Below are 24518 nucleotides of genomic sequence, written 5' to 3' on the forward strand. Positions count from 1 at the left end.
CAAAATCGTCATATTAGATTTTTAACATATGAAACATGTAGATTTCATGGGTTCTTTGTTTCTTAAGTTGCTATGGCTGGAATTACATCAAGAAATTTGGCGTTCAACCTCTGTGTTTCATTTTTGCAACCAGAATATGAAAATGTTGGCAACTTTTTGTAAATCTCAATAGTCCAGGACAGCAGTGACTAACTATATGTATCTTTTTCCTGATATTATAACTAGGATGGAACTGAAATGTATGTAAGTGCATTTGAATTTGTCTGTATGATTGGATTGTATTGGACTGATTTAATTAGATATCACAAGTTATACATTTGAATTATTTGGTGGATTGATTGAATTTTCAAAACATTTTGTTTAAATTTAAAAAGTGAAAAATAAAAATGTTTCAAATATGAAACTGTTATTCTGTGTGCCAAAATATAACACAGATAAATATTTTTTAACCAAAATAACAATAATGTAAAAAAAAACCTCACTCATTCAAAGATGGGTAATTTGTGACCCACCGTGTGAAATGAGAATGCAATATATAAAAACATCCCAGTGCAAAAGGCAATAAAATGTTGTTTTCTTTAACATCTTTAATATATTCTAATATATTTGCTTTTCACACAGCTTTACTTTTATTGCAGAGTTACTCTGACTAAAAATGCTTCAAATGTTCTATTGTCCATATTTGTTTCAAACAGGAGGATAATTGGTGATGCACCACCTCCTGGCTCTATTTTCCATTTTAATATATCTGGCTTCTGTGTAAGAAACCACCTGACGATGGTTGAAAAGTTAAGAATTGCTTTTACACTGTTTACTGCAGAAATGCAGGAAACAAATATTTTCAAAGCTGTTAAATATAGGTCTTAATGAGAAAGGAGAATGGCTTTTTAAAATCAAACAAAACAGCACAACCTGATCAAATCTCTTTGTTTTTATTGGAATATTGTAACAATTAGGATTTAGTTGTCAAAATCACAATATCATATTTTGCAGTCTATTTTGCAGACCCTTATCTGTCAGGATAACAGTTCCTCATTTCATCCCTGCTTTGACTTATTGCAGCACATATCTTTTCTTTTTTTGCCGTTCTGATGTAGATGTGGTTCAGTGCTTTTGTTGCTTGGCCTAAATTTAGGCAACCTTTTGTTATTAGACCTCTGTGGCCCACTTTCCAAGACAATTTGTTCACTTTATTTATAAGCAAGTTGTCATGAACCAGTTTGATTATAGTTTCTTCCTAGCCAATGTGTTAACACCCTAATTGTTGGTTAAGACAGGCATACTGCCTACTTCTACTTTCACAGATGGAATAAAACTTACTGATGAAGAGTTCATCAATTACATTTTAAAGGCAGCACCTTGTCAGTAATCAGACACTTAATTCTTTTGTAAGTATTGAGGGGGTAATCGTTTTTTTCCACACATCGATACTGCTCTTTAGAGAAAGTAAAACAACAGTGAAATATGCAACATTGTTTTGGTAGAGTTAAGTTATATATACCTAATTTTAACAATTTGTGAAGACTCGATGATTTTTACTCTGTTCTGGTGCTGAAAGCTTAGAATGTAAAATAAATGCAGAGCCTTTCAAAACTCCTTAAATGTTTTCATTTACAATCACTGATTTCTATGTATTTAAGTGGACATTGATGTAATAGATAAAAGCAAAGCTGTGCATAAATGTGCAGTTGATGGAAGAGAATACATGAGTTTCAAATTGCTTTACAGTAAAATCTGTAATATGTGTATGTTGCTATATATTCAGTCCCCTTGAGTCAATACTTGGTAGAACCACCATTCCACAACTGCGAGTCTCTGTCAAAACTAGATCTAGGTCTGGACTTTGACTGAGTACCTCTCAAGTGTTTTTGCACCCTCTAACAGGTTTTCTATCAATCTAAACTGAAGCTTTCTTCTTGCCACTCTTCCATAAAGAGCAGATTTGTAGGATGCATGACTTCTATCAACACAATCTCCCACCTGAGCTGTGGATCTGTGCAGCTTCTCCAGTTCCTCCATGGGCATCTTGGCTTTTCTCTGATAATGGGTTTAATGGGATTGATTTGTTTTCAGCTGGGCAGTTGTAAATTTGGCAGTGTTTTTTTGCATTGCCCAATTTGAACTAAGCTTTAGTTATTAGACCGCATTTTCCTGGTCAACAATCCAAACAAGACAAGTATGTACAGTTTGTCACAAACTTTAAAATATAACCATTGAGGCTTCTCTTTCAGCAGTTTATGGGTCTGACAAACACACTGCCAAATCTACTTAAAATTATCGGACCACCTTGCTGCTAATCAACCTCTTCATTATTTTTTTTTTGCCTGCTTATACAGCATTATGGCTTTGTTAGTCTATTATGCAATACGTTCTGGTTAGAATAGAATAATCATTAATTTTTATAAACAAATCATTTTATTATGTCCTGATATCTACAGTTTTGGGATTTGAAGATAATACAGGTCCTTCTCAAAATATTAGCATATTGTGATAAAGTTCATTATTTTCCATAATGTCATGATGAAAATTTAACATTCATATATTTTAGATTCATTGTACACTAACTGAAATTTTCCAGGTCTTTTATTGTCTTAATACGGATGATTTTGGCATACAGCTCATGAAAACCCAAAATTCCTATCTCACAAAATTAGCATATCATTAAAAGGGTCTTTAAACGAGCTATGAACCTAATCATCTGAATCAACGAGTTAACTCTAAACACCTGCAAAAGATTCCTGAGGCCTTTAAAACTCCCAGCCTGGTTCATCACTCAAAACCCCAATCATGGGTAAGACTGCCGACCTGACTGCTGTCCAGAAGGCCACTATTGACACCCTCAAGCAAGAGGGTAAGACAGAGAAAGAAATTTCTGAACGAATAGGCTGTTCCCAGAGTGCTGTATCAAGGCACCTCAGTGGGAAGTCTGTGGAAAGGAAAAAGTGTGTCAGAAAACGCTGCACAACGAGAAGAGGTGACCGGACCCTGAGGAAGATTGTGGAGAAGGGCCGATTCCAGACCTTGGGGGACCTGCGGAAGCAGTGGACTGAGTCTGGAGTAGAAACATCCAGAGCCACCGTGCACAGGCGTGTGCAGGAAATGGGCTACAGGTGCCGCATTCCCCAGACCTGGGCTACAGAGAAGCAGCACTGGACTGTTGCTCAGTGGTCCAAAGTACTTTTTTCGAATGAAAGCAAATTCTGCATGTCATTCGGAAATCAAGGTGCCAGAGTCTGGAGGAAGACTGGGGAGAAGGAAATGCCAAAATGCCAGAAGTCCAGTGTCAAGTACCCACAGTCAGTGATGGTCTGGGGTGCCGTGTCAGCTGCTGGTGTTGATCCACTGTGTTTTATCAAGGTCAGGGTCAATGCAGCTAGCTATCAGGAGATTATGGAGCACTTCATGCTTCCATCTGCTAAAAAGCTTTATGGAGATGAAGATTTCATTTTTCAGCACGACCTGGCACCTGCTCACAGTGCCAAAACCACTGGTAAATGGTTTACTAACCATGGTATCACTGTGCTCAATTGGCCTGCCAACTCTCCTGACCTGAACCCCATAGAGAATCTGTGGAATATTGTGAAGAGAACGTTGAGAGACTCAAGACCCAACACTCTGGATGAGCTAAAGGCCGCTATTGAAGCATCCTGGGCCTCCATAAGACCTCAGCAGTGCCACAGGCTGATTGCCTCCATGCCACGCCGCATTGAAGCAGTCATTTTTGTAAAAGGATTCCCGACCAAGTATTGAGTGCATAACTGTACATGATTATTTGAAGGTTGACGTTTTTTGTATTAAAAACACTTTTCTTTTATTGGTCGGATGAAACATGCTAATTTTGTGAGATAGGAATTATGGGTTTTCATGAGCTGTATGCCAAAATCATCCGTATTAAGACAATAAAAGACCTGAAATATTTCAGTTAGTGTGCAATGAATCTAAAATATATGAATGTTAAATTTTCATCATGACATTATGGGAAATAATGAACTTTATCACAATATGCTAATATTTTGAGAAGGACCTGTATATTTGCTTTCTGTCATGATTTTACTTCCCAGGCATAAAAATTTTATTTATATCTGAGACTATTATATTGTTATGTATTCAATTGCATGAAATGGTCAAACGGAGTAATTGTTATTAGTTTAGCGTTTTTCAGATTCCTCACCAAGCAGGATGACTCCCAGAATTGTTGTGCCACAGTCGGATGCCCTGCAGCTCACCCAAAGAGGAAGGTGTAGTCAGCAGAAACAAATCCACCGCTCCCCTCTCAAATACAGGTTTCTTTGGATCAGTTAGGTGGTGAGGCTTACTGTTTCCATCTGCACCAAGGAGAGTAAGTATAACCTGAAAAGAAATGCTGTGATTTAAAAATGAAACCTCAACTGGAGGTGGAAAGCTGTGGTAGGTTGATAAACACAATGCATCTAATATTGGCAATGCAGCTTAATTGATAAAATATATATGATACTATAATGGCAAAGTGAAATACAGAACCACAATTTCAATTACCGGAATAGTTAAGAAAATACAACATTAGATAAAGATATTTGTTTGTACACAAGCATCATGTGTACCCTTACCTTTAAAAACAACCTTTGTTTGAAATGTTTTAGGTCCTAATTTCAAGTAACATTAAAGTTAAGTTACAGAACTCTATAAACTTTGTTTGAATCCCTGGTAAAAAGGTATTAAAAGCCTGCAAATAAATTCATCTTTTATTTCTGTAGCATAACCTGACACCAAAATTTTAGAAAGACAGAATCAGATAGAAACAAATATATATATTTAAAAAATAATATTTTTTAACAAATTCACGAGTGCAAATATTTTTGGCACACTGAACAATCTATATAAAGTAAACCACACTGAAACATTTTTAAATGTATAGGTATAAAAAAATAAAAAGATCAACCTCCTTCTATTTCAGTACCAAGACCTATATTTTTTAGTTGAAGATTGATTTTGAAACCTTTTCAAGAATCTTTACCACTGGGAACCAGTAATAATGATGGGCACAGCGTATTGCTGTTTGTTGCTCGTTAACATTTTGAAAGCAGAATGACCTTAACTTATTTCAACATATTGTTGTACAAAATGAGCTCCCAACAATTGTACTTGATTTTAAAATCTCCTCTCTTCCTCCCTAAAGTTCAATCGATATTTACCCATTTTCTTCAGATGTCCATTAGTGTCTGATGCAGAAACTGGTCTCTTTAGCTTTGAAATGCTCTACTGTGTTTCACAGATGGAGACAGATAACATGAAAGGGATGCAGAATGTTGGCCAGATGTTTAGGAAACAGACGCTAAGCACAGTTGAAGCTGAACCTGTTTTCAAAAATTCATGTTGGCAAGCTAGTTGTATATTCTATAACTAGATGTTGAGGTTTGGGTGAAACTTTATCTTTGACCAGCTTAGTTGACAGAAAATCACCTGAGTTCAAAAAGGCATATGCAGTTTTTCTGCCATTTCTGTTCAAATCACCTGAACATTAAAATTTCCAGACTAGAAAATGGAAACCTTAGCTGCTTTCGGAGCAGCATGTTTACTGATGCTGCACGAGTAAATATTCACTTTTTGATTAACAATGATGAATATTTCCTAACAGATCATACTAACTTTCTACAGCTCATCAAATTTTAGCACTATTGATTTTTTTCATTTTCTGCATATAATTGAGGCATAAGGTGTTATATGATTTTTGATGTTGTTTAAAATATTTCAGAAGTGTTTTTGAAATCTTACTGTAGCTATTTAATGTTTCTTTATTCTGTATAAATACATTTTTATATTTTCAGTACCTGAGAGGATGTTGAGGCTCCTATTCGATGTCCAGTGCAAACACACAACAGATAGCGGTAATTTTCCATGGGGTCGTTGTCCTCCAGCACTGTCCCCTTTACCTGCACATGAGTAAAACAGCAAAGATGATTACTCTCCCATCCATCCATCCATCCATCCATCCATCCATCCATCCATCCATCCATCCATCCATCCACCCACCACAAATAGGCTCAAAATAATAGTTAATTCATAAAATGGAATTGCTAAAGAGACACTTTACCTTTACTGTGTCTTTGATGTCTTTTCTTCGTGCCCACACAACCACGAGGAGGTAGGTCACAAATAGAGCCCCGACAAAGCACACAACCACTGGATTCTCAGCAAAGGTTGCAAAAAGCTCAGCAGTGCGTGAAGGGTCTACTAGATTTGGAGTCACAAAGAAAGAGCTCCCAAAAAATGTGAGGTGCTTGCAGAGGCACTGGGTGATTAAATGTGTGGTCTTGAAACCAACCTTGGAGGACAAACAAAACTTAATCATAAAATAATTCAAGCAACATGTTATTTATAAGAGCTGCATCTTAATAATGTTATGCTTACTCTGCAGCCAGAATCCTTCCAGTCCAATAAGGTTTCATTCCAAAATTTGCACGAGGATGTGATGGGGGTGATAGATAATGTGGCATTTATAGATTTTACACCTGGACCAACAATAGGCCTCACCACAAGATAATGCAACCCAGTGTTCCCCTTTAATTTTGTGGGGCTAAGAAGCCATGTATATTTTTCTTCTGTGTCAGACACAAACATATATTCAGGTAAATCACACAAATGTCCAATCTGAGACAGAAATAATTTAATTACCTTGAGTAGTTCCTGGAAGGGGCATTTCCGTCATGGCTACATAATTTGTGTCAGTGGGGTAATCCATGTAACCAAGGAACAGTTTGAAGGGTAAAGGATCCACTGAAGGCACCATCTTTAAAACATAAGGTCAGTATAGTTGTATCAAAATTCAAAGCAGTGCGTTGCCTGAGATCTTTTTTATTTATTTTTGCTGCACAGTGGGGTTGAGAGAGGGGGAAGGCATGGAGTATGGCCCCCTGGGGTCGGGACTCGAACCCAGGACGGCTGTGTTGAGGACTGAGGCCTCCGTATATGGGTCTACACCACAAGCTGTGCCCATATTGCCTAAGATCTAAAAACATATGTAATTACAATGTCTTGCAAAAGTATTAATATCCCTTGAACTTTTTCACATTTTGTAAGACATGCAATCAATCACAGACTTTGGTGTATGAGACACATGTGATAATAGTTGCTCTGGTCAGGTTAGACCAAACTGTAACACATGGTGTCAGAATCATGCTGTGGAGATGCTTATTTTAAGATAGGAAAGCTGGTCAGAGCTGATAGGAAGATGAATCCAGCTCAATATAGGGCAATCATGAAAGAAAACCTGTTAGATGCTGCAGGGGACTAGAGAGCTTGATGGAGGTTCACCTTCCAGCAGGACAACAAGCCAAAACAGACAGCCAAACCCACCATGGATTGGATTAGATCAAAGCATAGTAAAATAGCTCAGACAAAGTCCAGCTCTTAACCCAATTGAGATTTGGTGAAAATTGTTATTCACAGATGCTGAGTTTGAGAAGAACGATTAAGTCTCTAGATGTGCAAAGCTCTTAGAGAGTGTATGGTGTCCTCACAATGACTCACAGAAGATAAATGCAAATGCATCCTACACTTTTAAATTACTATTAAAAAAACTAAAAACTTAAAATTATTTTTTTTCTGCTTCATAATCATATATTACTTTGTCAATCACGTAAATCCCAATAAGATAAATCGAAGTTTGTAGCTATAAGGAGGTAAAAAAATTTGAGGGCTATGAATATTTTAAAAGGCACTGTAGTTACTAAAACTACATCTCTTGTAAGTTTTTTTGTAAGTAAAAGAGTTATGGCTTTGGCAGTAGTCAGTATAAGCAAACATCCTCCATGCAATGTGAAAAATTGAAGAGGTTCAGAGTATGAATTCTACTTCACCTTATTGAGCTAATATGGCTAAACAACATAACTTTGCATCACTATTTCTTTCCTACTTAAAATGTTCAGTCCAGTCCTTGTCTCTCTCCGATTTATTATGTTTGATGGTTTGTAAGCAAATTAAACAGACAAATACCCAAGGTAGTGGACACTAGTAATAGAAGACATAACTCACAAGATGGCTTAAGTAATTAATATTAACATGGTCATTGTCACGGACGTGCAGAGATAGACACAAGGTAGTGCAAGAGCACCTGCCCTTTTATCCTGTGGGCAAAAAAGTGCCCTCCTGAAATCTTTTTTTTTTTAACAGTGTATAGTGTGTGGCCCAAGGTAAAATTTCTGAATTTAAAGGCCTATAAAGGCCGTCAGATAGAGCCCTGGTGCAGAAGACATTTTGTGATAAACGTACAGAATTATATAGTCAAGACAAACACGTTGTGCTCAGTGTGTAAAAAGAAAAAAAATGAAGGATAACGTAAGTTTCAAATTTAACTCAGGAAGTTCAGGTTAAAGGCTGGTTGTGAATCAGTAATCTAACTTTAAATCAATCTTTTGTTGCCTTATTAATCTTAAGAATTTTGTAAAATGCATTCTTGTTTTGAGTTTTTTTCCTGGGTGGTCATTTCCCTACATCCCACAGGACAGTTGGTTTTGTAGGTGCTTAGTAATACATATAAATTATGTTCATGCTGTGCCTGTAATAAATCTCACACTACAAAGGCAACCGACAGCTCCATGTGCTGCACAAGGTGCCCTTTTTTTCAACTTGAGCACCTGCCCTCTAAAATGTCTGTGCACGCCACTGGTCATTCTCGTAAAGGTAAGGAAATGCTTGTGTGCAGAGGTGATTATTTAACCCAAGCATGGCTTGATAATTTTACTATGATAGACTTCATGTCTTGCTGAAATATTTCACATTTGTTTTTTTTTTAAAGAAAAGTAGATGAACTGCACCTTTAAAAGCAGAGTAGAGTCAGCTGAAGGAACATCTATGGCTGTTGTGCTGTAGTTCCCAAGATCCAAAAGAGACGAGTTCACTTGCCCTCCAGCTGGCCTTGGCAACAGAATCTGGGGTACCAGCCATAAGTTAGAAAACAGGTTTGGAAAATATAAAGTTTATTATCAAATAACAAAATTTGTAGTAAGTTCACATGTTCAGCTATGACTATATGTAAAATTAATTCAGCACATTAGTCAAAGGTTCTTGTGGCCACTTACTTTAAAATGACGGTTTATGCACAAGTTATCTTTCAGCAAAGCAGATTTTGTGAGCTATTGTATTTCTTACTATCATAAATAAAGATAGTTTGATTCAGATATTCCCATGGCTCTGATTAGCATTACAAGCGGAGTAATGTGTAATTGCTCATCTGTTTTAACTCTATGCAAATGGTTGGAGAAAACAAAACAGGAAAAAAACTACATTGTGTGGGAAAGACATGAGAGTTTACCACTCTAGTCACACATAAAACTGAGAACAAAAATAGAACAGAACAAAATTTGAATACACATAAAATATTCTTAAATTGAAACTTTTAACTTCATTTTTTAGAAAACAATTCTACACATCCAGCTTTCCAGTTTCTGGCCAACACACTGGTAGCCACCTTTTTTTTTCTTTAAAATTCAATCTAATTTCTAAACAGGATACCTGTCTTGAAAATACTCCCAGTAAGCATTGCTTGAAAAGTAATCACAGTTTAGAACAAACCCCAGATGATGGACTGCTGCTATACTAACCTCAATATCTTTACTTAAGTTCTCCACAGGGATACCGGATCCATCTTGTCTTGTAAGGGACAGACCACCTATTTGTCCACTGATGTTTCCCTTCTCATTCCAAGAAAAGGGGTTTTTATCTAAACCCAGCATCTATTGGTGTAATAAAACAAATAGGGGTTAAGTCTCATGTCAAGAAAGACACTTCAGGAAATTGAGGAGAACCTTGATCAAACATGCACAGTAAACGGAAAACACCTGCTCTTGGCTACATCCTGACTTCACATGAAAAACTTATTTTGACTTACTCGAACATCCACTGGTTCCTCTGAAGGAAACATATTAGTGGGTAGTTGTGGCAGAGAAAATGTGGGCTGAGAACTTAGGTTAACAGTCATGGACTCTGTTGTTAAACTCTCACGTGTCACCCTGTGGGATAAAATGAGCAGATGCATTAAATCTAGAGTCGTGGTAAAATAAAATTACCACTGTCACTTTTAGGACTTTACTATCAGCAGATAATTATATGTGGTCTGGTTCTTACAAAGCTGTAAAATTACATAATCTTTGCCCCATGTGTATGAAAACACACAACAAAAACCACATGGTCATTATTCATTAAACAAAATGAAGCCGAAATAGAAAAGCTTTATGATTCTGTCACTGACATCGTTGGACACGAGTTTTCGCCCACTCTTCTTTACAGTGTTGCCTCTGTTCATTGAGATTTTCAGGGCTCTGTTACTGATTAGCTCTGTACTTGACCCCTTAAATGGTAAAATGTACTGAACATATATATCGCCTTTCCAGTCATGTGACCACTTAAAGCACTTTACACTAGAGTGGCGATGTCAAACTCCAGTCCTCGAGGGAGGACACGTCACCCTCAAGGACTGGAGTTTTACACCTCTGCACTAGAGCCACTAGAGTACACATTCATACACTAATACGCGGATCGATAGGCAACTTCGGGTGAAGCGCCTAGCCCAGGGGCACATCAATATTTGACAGGAGGAAACTAAATTGAACCCACTATCGTGCTCTACAGTTGAGAAGTGGTGTTTGTGCATATATTAAGTATTTGAATTTAATCCAACATAGTGCCAAATATCTTTAATTTGGCATCACTTGCCAAAGGACATTGTTCCAGATGTCTTGTGATTCATTCATATGTTTCACTGGGTTATGTTTAGAGAGACAAGGCTTCCTCCTAGCAACCATTCCAAACAGGCTTTACTTATTTAGTCTTCTTGTCACTAACCTTTTACTGCTAACTGAGGCATAAAGAGTCTGAGATGGAGTTTTTATATTCTAATATTAATATTTTTCTCTGTATTATGAAGGATTTTAAAGCGTTTAGAAGCACCCTTTTACCCTTCCTAGATTGGTGAGCAGCAAAAATTCATTGGTGATGATGTTCCTTTACCTAAATGCTCCAAACCTGCAAACTGCCAAAATTCCTGCTCTTGTAGAAGCTGTCAGCACCTGTCAACTCTTTTTTTCTTGCTAAATCCCACAGAAAGGGCAAAGGTGTCCTTTGTTTTTTACACCAAACTTTGGCTTCATTTTTGTTTAATAAATAATATTATAGTGCAATCTGTTGTTATGTTTTTAAACACATTCTCTGAGAGATATACAGGTCCTTCTCAAAATATTAGCATATTGTGATAAAGTTCATTATTTTCCATAATGTCATGAGGAAAATTTAACATTCATATATTTTAGATTCATTGCACACTAACTGAAATATTTCAGGTCTTTTATTGTCTTATTACGGATGATTTTGGCATACAGCTCATGAAAACCCAAAATTCCTATCTCACAAAATTAGCATATCATTAAAAGGGTCTCTAAACGAGCTATGAACCTAATCATCTGAATCAACGAGTTAACTCTACACACCTGCAAAAGATTCCTGAGGCCTTTAAAACTCCCAGCCTGGTTCATCACTCAAAACCCCAATCATGGGTAAGACTGCCGACCTGACTGCTGTCCAGAAGGCCACTATTGACACCCTCAAGCAAGAGGGTAAGACACAGAAAGAAATTTCTGAACAAATAGGCTGTTCCCAGAGTGCTGTATCAAGGCACCTCAGTGGGAAGTCTGTGGGAAGGAAAAAGTGTGGCAGAAAACGCTGCACAACGAGAAGAGGTGACCGGACCCTGAGGAAGATTGTGGAGAAGGGCCGATTCCAGACCTTGGGGGACCTGCGGAAGCAGTGGACTGAGTCTGGAGTAGAAACATCCAGAGCCACCGTGCACAGGCGTGTGCAGGAAATGGGCTACAGGTCCCGCATTCCCCAGACCTGGGCTACAGAGAAGCAGCACTGGACTGTTGCTCAGTGGTCCAAAGTACTTTTTTCGAATGAAAGCAAATTCCGCATGTCATTCGGAAATCAAGGTCCCAGAGTCTGGAGGAAGACTGGGGAGAAGGAAATGCCAAAATGCCAGAAGTCCAGTGTCAAGTACCCACAGTCAGTGATGGTCTGGGGTGCCGTGTCAGCTGCTGGTGTTGGTCCACTGTGTTTTATCAAGGGCAGGGTCAATGCAGCTAGCTATCAGGAGATTTTGGAGCACTTCATGCTTCCATCTGCTGAAAAGCTTTATGGAGATGAAGATTTCATTTTTCAGCACAACCTGGCACCTGCTCACAGTGCCAAAACCACTGGTAAATGGTTTACTGACCATGGTATCACTGTGCTCAATTGGCCTGCCAACTCTCCTGACCTGAACCCCATAGAGAATCTGTGGGATATTGTGAAGAGAACGTTGAGAGACTCAAGACCCAACACTCTGGATGAGCTAAAGGCCGCTATCGAAGCATCCTGGGCCTCCATAAGACCTCAGCAGTGCCACAGGCTGATTGCCTCCATGCCACGCCGCATTGAAGCAGTCATTTCTGCCAAAGGATTCTCGACCAAGTATTGAGTGCATAACTGTACATGATTATTTGAAGGTTGACGTTTTTTGTATTAAAAACACTTTTCTTTAATTGGTCAGATGAAATATGCTAATTTTGTGAGATAGGAATTTTGGGTTTTCATGAGCTGTATGCCAAAATCAACCGTATTAAGACAATAAAAGACCTGAAATATTTCAGTTAGTGTGCAATGAATCTAAAATATATGAATGTTAAATTTTCATCATGACATTATGGAAAATAATGAACTTTATCACAATATGCTAATATTTTGAGAAGGACCTGTACATTTTAGAACCTGTTAATGACCAGGAAAGCTGACAAAACACCATTTTAATATCTCATCCTACATAAACCCTTGAATTAAGGTAGGATGTAATTTCTTTTTACCATACTTTTATGTTTTTTGTAGCTGAGATATGCTGTATATTAAACATTCTATGGAGGCAGTTGACATGACAATCACTTAAACTGTTCCTACAACTCCTATTCTTTAGCAATTTTAAGTAATTATGTCTCCGAGTTTTAAATTAAAGTAAAACGTACCTTTTAACGAACAACGTAATATGAGGTTTTTGAATTATAGTTGGACCTTCATTAACCTTCATTGTTTTCAACAAAGCACTCTGTGTGATGCTTAGAGCATCAAGCAGAGCATCAGAGATGTTTTTCTGCAAAAGATTAAACAAGACATACAAGTTGCACCAAAACTTAATAATGCCCAAGAACATCAACTAGCCATACCACCCAATATGCCAATAATATTAAATAAAATAAAATAATAGGTGCTTTTTGGACCCTGTAGATTAAAATGCATCCACAGAAGTATTCATAAAATCTTAAAATCTTCCTTTGAGATGTTAATCCCCACTGCGTGGGCTTTAAAGTCGATGACTCACATTGGAAGAGTACTCCAAGATCTTGCCCACTCCCTCCACAATGATGCTTGCTGCACTGACGACTTCTTCCTTGTCTTTGGTGCTCATATTCAGGAGAGATAAGCTGAGATTGGCAAACAATGTAGCAGCATCAATCTGTAGATGGATATCAATTCATTGAACAACAGACAGAGTGGGGATGCAAACTTTATTCTGCTATTTTCTAATTGATTGTGCTGTTAATCTTTAATTAGTAGTGGTTTCAACCCTATTTTATAAGCATTTTATATATTCATTATTTATTAGTGTATGTGGGTGTGCAAGACTTTGTATGTAAGGGTGCATGTATGGTGGTAAGGTAAGATAAGGTAAGTTTACTTATATAGCGCTTTTAAGCAACGAGACACTCAAAGTGCTGTACATACAATTACAATACAATCACAAAGCAAATAAACACAGATACAGACACAGAAAGACAAATCAAATGATAAAATCAAACAACAGAGGTAATTTAAAAAAGTAAAATAAAATAAAGAGAATAGAATGATGGACAAGAAAATGAAAGGAAAATTGGACTGAAAATGCAACTAATCATGCCTAGACTAAAAGCTGCTTCTCCATGTTTGGTTCTGGTTCTGGTTCTGCAGAGTAGATTTGAGCCAGAAGACCTGAGAGGTCTGGGTGGTTGATCCACTGACAACAAGTCTGTAATGTATTTTGGTGCTAAGCCATTCAGTGATTTATAGACTAAAAGAAGTATTTTAAACTCTATTCTCTGGGCTACAGGGAGCCAGTGTAGGGACTTTAGAACCGGGTTGATGTGCTCCACTTTCTTAGTTCTAGTGAGGACGCGGGCAGCAGCATTCTGGATCAACTGCAGCTGTCTGATCGACTTTTTAGGCAGACCTGTGAAGACACCGTTGCAGTAATCAATTCTACTAAACATGAACACATGAATTAGTTTTTCAAGGTCCTGCTGAGACATTAGTCCTTTAATCCTGGAGATGTTCTTTAGGTGATAGAAGGCCGACCTTGTTACTGTCGTTATGTGCCTCTGAAGGTTCAGGTCTGAGTCCATCACTACACCCAGGTTTTGAGCCTTACTGGTGGTTTCTAGCTGTATTAACTGAAGCTGTGTGCTAACTTTAATCGCTCTTCCTTTGGTCCAAAGATTATTACTTCAGTTTTGTTTTGATTCAGCTGAAGAAAACTTTGGCCCATCCATGCATTGATTTCTTCTAAGCATTTACCCAGCGCTTGAATGGGTTCATGGTCACCTGGTGACATTGTAACGTATAGCTGTGTGTCGTCTGCATAGTTATGATAACTTACGTTGTTGTTTATTAAAATCTGAGTTAGGGCGAGCATGTAGATATTGAATAGGAGGGGCCCTAAGATGGACTCTTGGGGGACTCCACATGTGATTTTTGTGCTCTCTGATGTAAAGTTACCTACTGACACAAAAACATCCCTGTCCTTAAAGTAGGATTTAAACCAGTTGAGTGCTTTACCAGAAAGGCCGACCCAATTTTCCAGCGCTCTAATAAAATGGAGTGATCAACAGTGTCGAATGCTGCACTAAGGTCCAATAATACCAGCACTGTGGTTCTTCCACAGTCTGCATTTATACGGATGTCATTGAACACCTTGACAAGAGCCGTCTCTGTACTGTGGTGAGCAGGAAGCCTGACTGGAAGACATCGAAGCGGTTGGTCGTTGTTAGGAAGTTGTTTAACTGCTGAAACACAGCTTTTTCAATTATCTAACTGATGAAGGGGATATAGGCCTGTAGTTCTGTAGTAGCAGCTTCTAGAGGATTGATAATTGCTGTTTTCAGGGCCTGGGGGAAAACACCAGACAAAAGGGACGTGTTTATCATTTGTGTTAAATCAGATGTTATTACAGGCAAAGCTTTCTTAAGGAAAGCTGTGGGTAAAAGATCAAGACAGCAGGAAGAAGAGCTTAGTTGCTGTACGATTTCTTCTAAGTTTTTGCAGTTTATTTGGTGAAACTGGGAAATTTTGCCAAAATCAGTTCTAGTTGGAGACAACATTGGTACTGGAGTTGATGTGGATGTGCTGACTGCCCCTCTGATCTTTTGGGTTTTTTAACCTGTTGACCATGGCAAATAATGCACGAGCATTGTTAATGTTTTTGCTGATGATCTCAGAAAAGAAAGATTTCCTTGCATTTTTCAGTTGTAGGTTGTATCTGTATAGTCTCTCTTTATAGATAACATAGTGAACCTGGAGTCCAGTCTTTCTCCACCTGCGTTCAGTTTTTCGACACTCCTTTTCTTCACTTCTGACTGGTGGAGAACTTCTCCATGGAGACATTTTCTTCCCAGAAACGACTTTCACTTTAATTGGAGCAATTGAATCAATGATGTCCAAGATTTTAGAAAGAAAGTTATCTACCAGCTCATCTACAGTGTTACAGGGCAAAGTGGAGGTAGAAGAGTAAATCTGGTTAAAGGTTTCAGCAGCACCGTCCTTAAAGATGCGTTTTCTTATCATGTCTCTTTGGCAAACTGAGTCATTGCAGATGATGCTTTCAAAAATAACAGAAAAGTGGTCAGATAAAGCAACATCAGTTACAGACACCTTCAAAATGTTTAGACCCTTAGTGATGATCAAGTCCAAAATATGTCCCTGTTTGTGCGTTTGCTGTTTAACTTGTTGAGTCAAACCAAAATTTTTAAGAGTGTCAAATAGATCTATTGCACTTCTGTCTTCAGGATTGTCCATGTGAATGTTGAAGTCTCCCACAATAATTAAACAGTCATAATCAGCACATATCACAGATAAAAGCTCATTGAAATCACTGATAAAGTTTGTTTTGGACTTAGGAGGCCTGTAAATATTCAAGAACATGGTTTGGACCGGGCTCTTTACCCAGAAAGCCAAATATTCAAAAGAGTCAAAGAAATACTTTTTTACATTAATAAATTTTTAAACAAAGTGGCAACCCCTCCACCTTTTCTTTGCTCTCACAAAGAAAATTGTAGTTTGGAGGCGTCGCCTCCATCAGAATGGGAGCTTCCTTAAATTCATGTAACCATGTTTCTGTTAAAAACATAACATCAAGATTGTGGTCAGTAATGAAGTCATGATCAAAAGTGATTTTCCTGACAGAGATCTAATGTTCAATAAAGCCAGTTTATATGACTTAGTTGCTGATATTAACTCTTTATCTGGTTGTACCTGACAGTTTATGGCTTTTGTTGATTGTTTATTACTGTCTCTTATCCTTTTGGCTTTGTTCTTTCTGTCACCTATAAGCACAGAGATTTTATAACTATCTCCTATTAGGGGCCCAAGTGTTTCCTGGACATGCTCCTTTCTGATAGAGTTACCACTGGGGCCCAGACTGTATCACAGAGAAGTGATTTGAAGGTCCTGATTAGGAGGTGGGGGAGGTCTGCGGCATTTGGAAGATGTTGGTTTAGTAGCAGGGCCTCGGCCACGGGGGGTGTTTAATGGAGAAGATGTCAGAGCCATTTGGGTCCCGATTTTAAGAGCTCCTTTCATGTTATCAGAATCCAGTAAAGCAAAAAGTGGGCTCAGTGGGGAGATGGGAGAGTTCTTTGCAGTCGGGGTCTGGGGTGAGGTGGGTTTACTGGGGGTGTCGGTCTGGGTTTGGGGGGATGGGGGTATAATGGGGGGGGGTCCACTTCTCCTGTGGATTTTGACGGGGAGACCTTTTGTGATGACCTCTCTTTCTCAGCCAACTGGCTGATTGTTTCTGCTGGAGCTGTTGGAGGCATCATTGTTGTTGATACTCCATGTTCTTTGCTGAAGGTCGAAGCTGCTGGCGGATTATTTACTGAATAGAAGAGATTTGATGTGAGACGTCTGGCTCCTGGCTTGTTCAAACAGAAACCATCTTGCTTGAAGAATTGCCTTTTTTCCCAAAAAATATTAAAGTTGTCGATGAAGTTCACAGGTGTGGTGGCACATGTTTTTTTCAACCATTTATTAATCAAAAAAAATCTCATCTCCACAGAAAATCGGTGCAAAGGGTCCGCTGAGAAACGCCTTGATATTGAGACCTCCAACAATATTCGGAAGACAAGTGAAATCCTCCTTTCAATCCGTCTGATTTTTTCTGAGCAATGTCATCCATGGCTCCACACTGTATAATAAGGTTTTCTAGAGACGGGCGCTTTTCTGTGATTGCAATAATATTCTCTGAGATAACAGACACCACGTTACTGGTACCAATAATAACTTCTGTGTTTTTCTTGTTGCAGAAGTTTTTAATCCCATCCACAGCTGTGTTGCCCACTATTAGGATTCTTGGTCCAGTGGGGCACTTTTTCTCTGGCAATTTAGGACAAGACTGTTTAGAATGAAGGTTGTTCTCAAACCTTTTATTGTTCTCAGAAGATGGATCATTTTCCTGGTTTTCATTCTGTAGTGGAGCAAATCTGTCTTGGAGGGGAACTCCATTATTTCCAGCTGTCTCACTCCTATCAGTTGTGACAGCAGCTCGCTGTCGAAGTCTCCTTTTCCCAGGGGAAACGGGGACATTTCTCTGTAATTCTGGCCATTCTAATTTATTTAATTGCTGAGATCTTCTAGTGAGTCGTCCACCTTGATTTTTTGGGCATGCGCCTAAAATATGCCAAGGGGGTCTGCCGGTAGGTTTATTCTCAGTGTTCTGATTGCCGGCTGAGTTGTTGAGCTGGCTGTCACTGTTTGGGATCACAGGCAGAGTTGAATCATCATTGTACCCCATATTCACCTCCACATTCACTTCTAGTTGGTGGATTTTCATCTCCAAAACAGCCAATTTTTGTAAAAGTTTGTCGAAGTCCTCTGTGATGAAGGGAGGCATTTTGTGCTGATTAGCTGGTGTCAACTTGCCCTGCTTTCGAGTTCGATTATAAAAACATCAAAGTCCTTTAAAAAAAAAAATAATAATAATAATTACAATAATAATCCTTGGGAGTCGCTGGTAAGAAGTTGTTTTAATCCAATATTTCCGTAATTTTGGCCAAGAGATAAAAAGTTAGGAGTAAAAGAATGCAAGCAAGCATGGAGCTTAGGAGAAAAGCGTCTGAGCAGGCAGAGAGGCGGAAGCAGAATCTGCCTGCCTGTGTTTATTAAATGTGTTTCTAAAACCCCTTAAATAGAGTGGCACTTGTAATTTCATAGCATATTTTTGTATGATGACAGTAAAAGAAATCTAGTCTAATCTTTTCTAATTAAATTACAATTTTAAGTCATGCTATAATGACTTAAAATGATGACAATGTTATAAACAATGCTAAATTGTCTCATTCATTTGATGAAAAATATATGGCAATTTAAAAATTATTACACCAACACTTAAATAAATACAGCACAGAGACATTTTTATCATTGTGTTACATCACCTCTATTTTCAGTAACATAATGAAAGCGGTTGGCTGACACTGAAGAAATTCATTATAGTAGAAGGTGTAGAAGATGATGAAATACTTCAAACTCTGTAAGTTTCAATCTGTTGGTTTTAATATCTTCAGTAATGGAGTAGGAAAAAGTTTAATCTTTCTGGGACTGCTTGTTATATCATTAAAATATAAACCCTCCAGACCAGGCAATATTGTGTGCTCAAATTTACATACAGAACTAACAATAATAAACACTGAGCATTTCTTATGTTAATGTTTTCTTGCATAATGTATTGATAAGATAGACTTTTTTTAAAACATGATTCTTCCCCCATATTTTCTCAAATAACAATTAATTTAATGGTTTTGAGAACATTGGAAATGTAGAGTCCCTGCCAAACTTACTTTTAAAGGCAAAATAATAAAAAGCTAAATAAATAAAGACCTATTGTCACATTCTTTTTTCAATGCCATATTATATTCATACAGAATAGGTACTGTGTGTTGTGTAGTCTTAGTGGTAATATAACATAGTGCCTAAGTCTTCTGGTTGATGGAAGAACAAGAAAAGTTCAGACATGTTGTGATGATGGATGCTACAGTTATAACAACCTAAAGTAGATGTTCACAAATACACCAGCTCTCTTCATTTGCACACACATGAAAATAATAGTGTCCTGTTACTGTAATCTCATGTTACACTGTGCAAACACTCACTCTGTACTGATGAAAACTACCTTACCTCTGCATATTCTGAACTCTTGAGGTGACAGCATCTTGGCAAATTTTCTGGTTAATTTAACTTAGAATTATCTGACCACTTGGAAGCTCTCATAGACCCTTATGCTTCAAGTCCCAAATAGTCAACTTATAAAATTATCAGGTAAAAAATTAAAACAAAATAGTGACCTTCAGGAAAAAATAACATAACCTGTCTTGATGCAATTGAATGCAATAAATTCTGCACCCTTTATCCCAATGCAGACGTTGCAATTCAATTATTTCGTGTTCATTGGCCTAACCTTAATGGCTCTAACCTTCCTCCTCTCTCTTCCAGAAACTTCTAAGACCTCAAACAATTAAACTTTTGCTGTTTGGCTAATGACATGGTCATTTGTGGTCAAGGTTGCACACACCAATCAAAGTCACATTTCTTATACTCCCTCCATCCTCTTAAACAATGACTAAACAAAAAAACAAAAAATATATATAAAGAGTATACGTGTTTCAGTGGTTATTACAATACTGTTTCAAATTATTTTTCCAAACAATAAAATGCTTAACAGTACCTGTGTGGATAAGCTGAGTTCATCGCCTTTCTTGATAAGGGAAGTAAGTCCTCTGGCTACCACCTGAGTTTCTTCTGGAGTTTTTGTAGGGGATGTCTTTATTGTGTCAACCATCAGGTCCAGCATCTTCTTTCTGAGCTTTGAAAAACAAAGTTATGTATTTAGCCCTTTTCTGTATTAGAGCAAGAATGGTATTACATGAGGGAATGATAAGTTAATGCACACATTGCTTTTGGGATATGCCAATAAAGCAACTTGCTGAAAATTTAAGAGGCCTACTGGAAAATCCCATGTTTACTGAGTCATTAATTCATATAATTCATATAGTGCAAATTCCCACACATGTTGTCTCAAGGCACCACACAAAAGGAAAAAAAAACCACCTAATTTAAATACATAGTCATTTGAATCCAATCATTCACAGTGCCTTACAAAGATATTCATCCTCCCTGGTATTTGTTATGTTTTTTGCCTCACAACCTGGAATTAAAATGGATTGTTTGAATATTTGCATCATTTAACATACAGAACATGCTTACAACTTTGAAGATGTATTAATTTTTTTTTTATTGTAAGGCAAACAAGTAGCAGAACATTTCAGCATGCATAACTCAAGCCAAAACCTTTCCAGCTCCTAAATGTTGGATGTTTTTCACTTGTGAACACTGATCTTCAAGTCTAACCAATTCTCAATTGGATTGAGGTCTGGACTTTGACTAGGCCATTCATACACATTTAAATGTTTCCCTTCAAACCACCTGGGTGTTGCTTAAGCAGTCATTTGTGGATTATTGTCCTATTGCACATTAAACCTCCATCCCAGTCTCAAATCACATGCAGACTGACATAGCTTTTGTCCAGGAATATGTATTTAGCACTATCCATCTTACCATCAACTTGGACCAATTTCCCAGTCTTTGCTGCTGACAAATATTCTCATATTACGATGCTGCCACCACCATGTTTCACTGTGGGCCTGGTGTTCTTGGCATGATGGGATTCGTTGGGTTTGTGCCAGACATAGTGTTTTCCTAACGGCTGAAAAATTCTATTTTAGTCTCAGTTGACCAGAGCACCTTCCTCCATACATTTGGGGAATCACCAACATGCCTTTTGGCAGACTAAAAATTTGCCTTCTTATTTGTAACATTAAGTAATGCCTTTTTTTCTGGCCACTCTTCAATAATGGAACCCTGCAACTCCTTCAGAGTTAACTTTGGTCTCTGTGCTGGCTCTCTGATCAATGTCCTCCTTGTCTGGTCTCTGAGTTTTGGTAGATTGGTCTCTATGGCAGGTTTGTTGAGGTACCATGTGCTTTCCATTTGAAGATGATAGATGCGATGGTCCTCCGTGGGAACTTCAAAGATTTAGATTTTTTTATAACCCCACCTGGACTTTTACTTCTCAACTACTTTGTCTGACTTGTTTGGAGATCTCCTTGGTCTTCATGTTGTGATGCCTTTTGCTTAGTGGTGTTGCATCCCCAGTGGCCTTTCAGAAAAGGTGTGTTTATACTGTTAGATCATGTGAAATTTAGATCATCTCACTAAATATATGATATTTGCAGGTAATTGGTTGTCCCAGAACTTTTTAGAAGTTTCATAGCAAAGGAGGTTGATACATATACACATGCCAATTGTTTAGTTTGTTTCTTTTTTTTTTTATTGTATTTTGTTATTTATTTTTTTCTCATTTCACCTTACCAACTTAGACTACTTTGTGCAGATCTATCGCATAAAATAAGATTAGAAAACAATGAAATTACCGCTTGGAATGTAACAAAACATGTAAAAAGTCAAGGGGGGGAATAATTTTGCAAGGTGAATCTGACTGTTAACCATCCTGGTTATAAAACAGTGCAGTAAAATTCAGTTAATTATGCCAACTGGTTAAACGTTTTGTATCTAAGGAAACCCAAGTGACTGCATTGAGTCACTGACCTTGCAGCGATCATTCCTCCAGCATAAGCATGTGGTGACAGAGGACAGTGGATTGCATCTTGTCGTTAGATACTTTGGGAATACTTGTAGTGAGGTGAATGCAACACCCAGCTGCATTGTGTGACACAGAATTTTGACCCATATTGATAGGCGCTTACTCTGACGCAGGCTCCTTGCCTCATATGAAAGAAACTATCTGAATGATGATAACTTGCTGACCTAATAAACTATCTGAACAGCAAGGACAAAACAGACTGACAAGCAGGGATCAAGATCAGAGATTAACTAATGTTTCATCTCCACGAAGAAGGGTCTATAGTCCAATTAATGCATTCCACCCCCCACTTTTTTATAACTAATCACTGCATTTTTTTTTTATTTCATCCACTGTATAAAACATGTATAATTGTTGCCTCTGCAGTAGGTTGAACAGAGAGGAGGAACCTCAAATAAATCTTCAATGCAGAGAAGTAGTTTTGTGATCAGTATTCACATAAAATACATAAGACAAGTGCACAAAGTATTTTTTAATACAGGAATCTTTCTTTATGGTCATGTTATGACCTACATAATCAAAGGGAAACTGCCTGGTACACGGCCCCTGCTTACTGCTTCCCTCTGCTTATGCGTTTAATATAGGTGCAGATTTCTTTTTCCTGCTGGACTTGGCAAATGCCCACAGTGTCAAAAGTACCATTAACTGCTCCTGTGTCACTGTGCATGATTGTCCATCAAACTGGCCTGACCTTAACCACACATATAATCTATAAAGATATAAATAAACTGAATTGAATTAAATTGAATAAAGCATTGTCAGGAGGACAATAAGAAATTAAAGAGCCAACAATCCAGACAAGCTGGAGGCCACCATTACAGCAAGCTGGGAATCCATAACACTTTTGCAGAGCCATAGGCTGATCTCCATGGCATGCTGCATCTAGTGGAAATTCACGGAAAAGGGGCCATGACAAGTATCGAGTGCACATACTAAACAATACATGGGCCTACCTTCCAGCAGCCTAATATTTTGTTGTTTATAACAATTTTTTTGGTCTGATGTAAACCTTCAGAAGAAATGAATTTTGGGTTTTCAGGAACAGTAATTAGAATTAGTAATAAACCCTTGAAATAAATTACTGTGTGTAATGAATCTAATAAAACTGAATAAATTAAATACATTTCTATAATATTTGATTTTGTTGAGATGCACATTTTGTGTCTACATAAATCACATATCCCTTACAGTGTGTTTACCTCTTGTCGATTTTCTTTTTTTGATTCATCAGTTTGGCTGTTCAGCTTTTTAGCCACAGAGTTAAACATTTCTCCGATAGTGTCTCCTGATAACAGACCTTCTTTCCTAATCTTATCCACAGCATTTGTTATGGCAGAGTCGAGATTATCCACTGAGCTCGAGACTGGTGAAGCATCCAAAACCTGGAAATAAAAAAAAAGCTCAATGAGTTAAAAAGATCAAAATAATTTGGTTAGGCTTCCATTTTAGTGCTTACATCTAGTCTTTGACAAACCTGTGCAGTTAGAGTGGTGCTAACTTCAAACCTGCCGTCTTTTGCAGTTGCTTTTATAGGGAGGTTGTACTCAGAGCTGCTGTCCCCAAGAGGAAGGAACATAACCCTCACTTCTCTGTTTCTACTGCATAGAAGATGCTTTTCTAATAAAATTAGAAGAAACAATAGAAAGTTAATTAATATACAGCAAGAGTATTAATAAAAAAAGAGTAGAATAACTGAACTGAAATAACAGATAATGCAATATCAGTCAAGATAAAAGTTTGGAATTACTTACCTTCTGTCTTAAAACAGTACTGGCAGTTAGAACAAGGCTGCACACTTGTGCAAGTTATACTGAAAGCATCAAGTACAGTTCCAGCAGATGGTGATATGATGCATGAGAGACCTTCAGAAATCCTGGTGGTTGCTCTTGAAGTTGTACTACTGTGAGATGCGAGAGTAACCGTAGGTTTGGCAGCCGATGTACCTGCAGGTTTTGCAGCAGAAGTACCTGCAGGTTTTGCAGCAGAAGTACCTGCAGGTTTGGCAGCAGATGTACTTGCAGGTTTGGCTGCAGATGTACCTGCAGGTTTTGCAGCAGAAGTACCTGCAGGTTTGGCAGCAGATGTACTTGCAGGTTTGGCTGCAGATGTACCTGCAGGTTTTGCAGCAGAAGTATCTGCAGAAAATGCGGCTGGGCTCTTCGTTGTTTCTATTGTTGAGTCACTGCTGGGATCAGAGTCATCTGGCTTTATCCTTATGATATACTTTTTGTATAACAGTTTATCATTCACTTTGGAAACAAGAAGGAAATTTCATAATTGGCACTGGTTCAAATTATATATGTGTCCCTGTGTGGACTGATGTCTTTGAACAATGACATCATTTTGATCCTTTGTACCCTCTTTGTAAACTATGATTTTAACTAAAGGATGCAAACAAGCAAATTTCCGGAAATTATTTCCAGGACAACAAAACTCAATAAGAGTAGACGCCGAAACCTAATCAAAAGATGTTTCAACATAGTATTACTTTAAGGGTGTGTAC

General features: G+C 37.9%; 1 protein-coding gene across 1 annotated transcript in view; it reads right to left on the minus strand.

Moving 5' to 3' along the window:
• LOC124870874 (polycystic kidney disease protein 1-like 2) overlaps nt 1-24518 on the minus strand; it is a 45495-nt gene that overhangs the window by 20222 nt on the left and 755 nt on the right. Inside the window, exons 2-16 of the mRNA XM_047369698.1 lie at nt 24007-24126; nt 23767-23958; nt 23490-23632; nt 23215-23397; nt 20021-20158; nt 13376-13510; nt 13023-13147; nt 9866-9986; nt 9579-9710; nt 8793-8906; nt 6652-6766; nt 6388-6578; nt 6071-6301; nt 5808-5909; nt 4172-4350 (exon numbers count right to left, since the gene is read on the minus strand). Coding sequence (XP_047225654.1) covers nt 4172-4350; nt 5808-5909; nt 6071-6301; nt 6388-6578; nt 6652-6766; nt 8793-8906; nt 9579-9710; nt 9866-9986; nt 13023-13147; nt 13376-13510; nt 20021-20158; nt 23215-23397; nt 23490-23632; nt 23767-23958; nt 24007-24126 — 2221 coding nt within the window. The remainder of the gene's footprint in view (nt 1-4171; nt 4351-5807; nt 5910-6070; nt 6302-6387; nt 6579-6651; nt 6767-8792; nt 8907-9578; nt 9711-9865; nt 9987-13022; nt 13148-13375; nt 13511-20020; nt 20159-23214; nt 23398-23489; nt 23633-23766; nt 23959-24006; nt 24127-24518) is intronic.

This window comes from Girardinichthys multiradiatus, chromosome 7, assembly GCF_021462225.1.
Source record: "Girardinichthys multiradiatus isolate DD_20200921_A chromosome 7, DD_fGirMul_XY1, whole genome shotgun sequence".
NCBI classification, from domain to species: Eukaryota; Metazoa; Chordata; class Actinopteri; order Cyprinodontiformes; family Goodeidae; genus Girardinichthys; species Girardinichthys multiradiatus.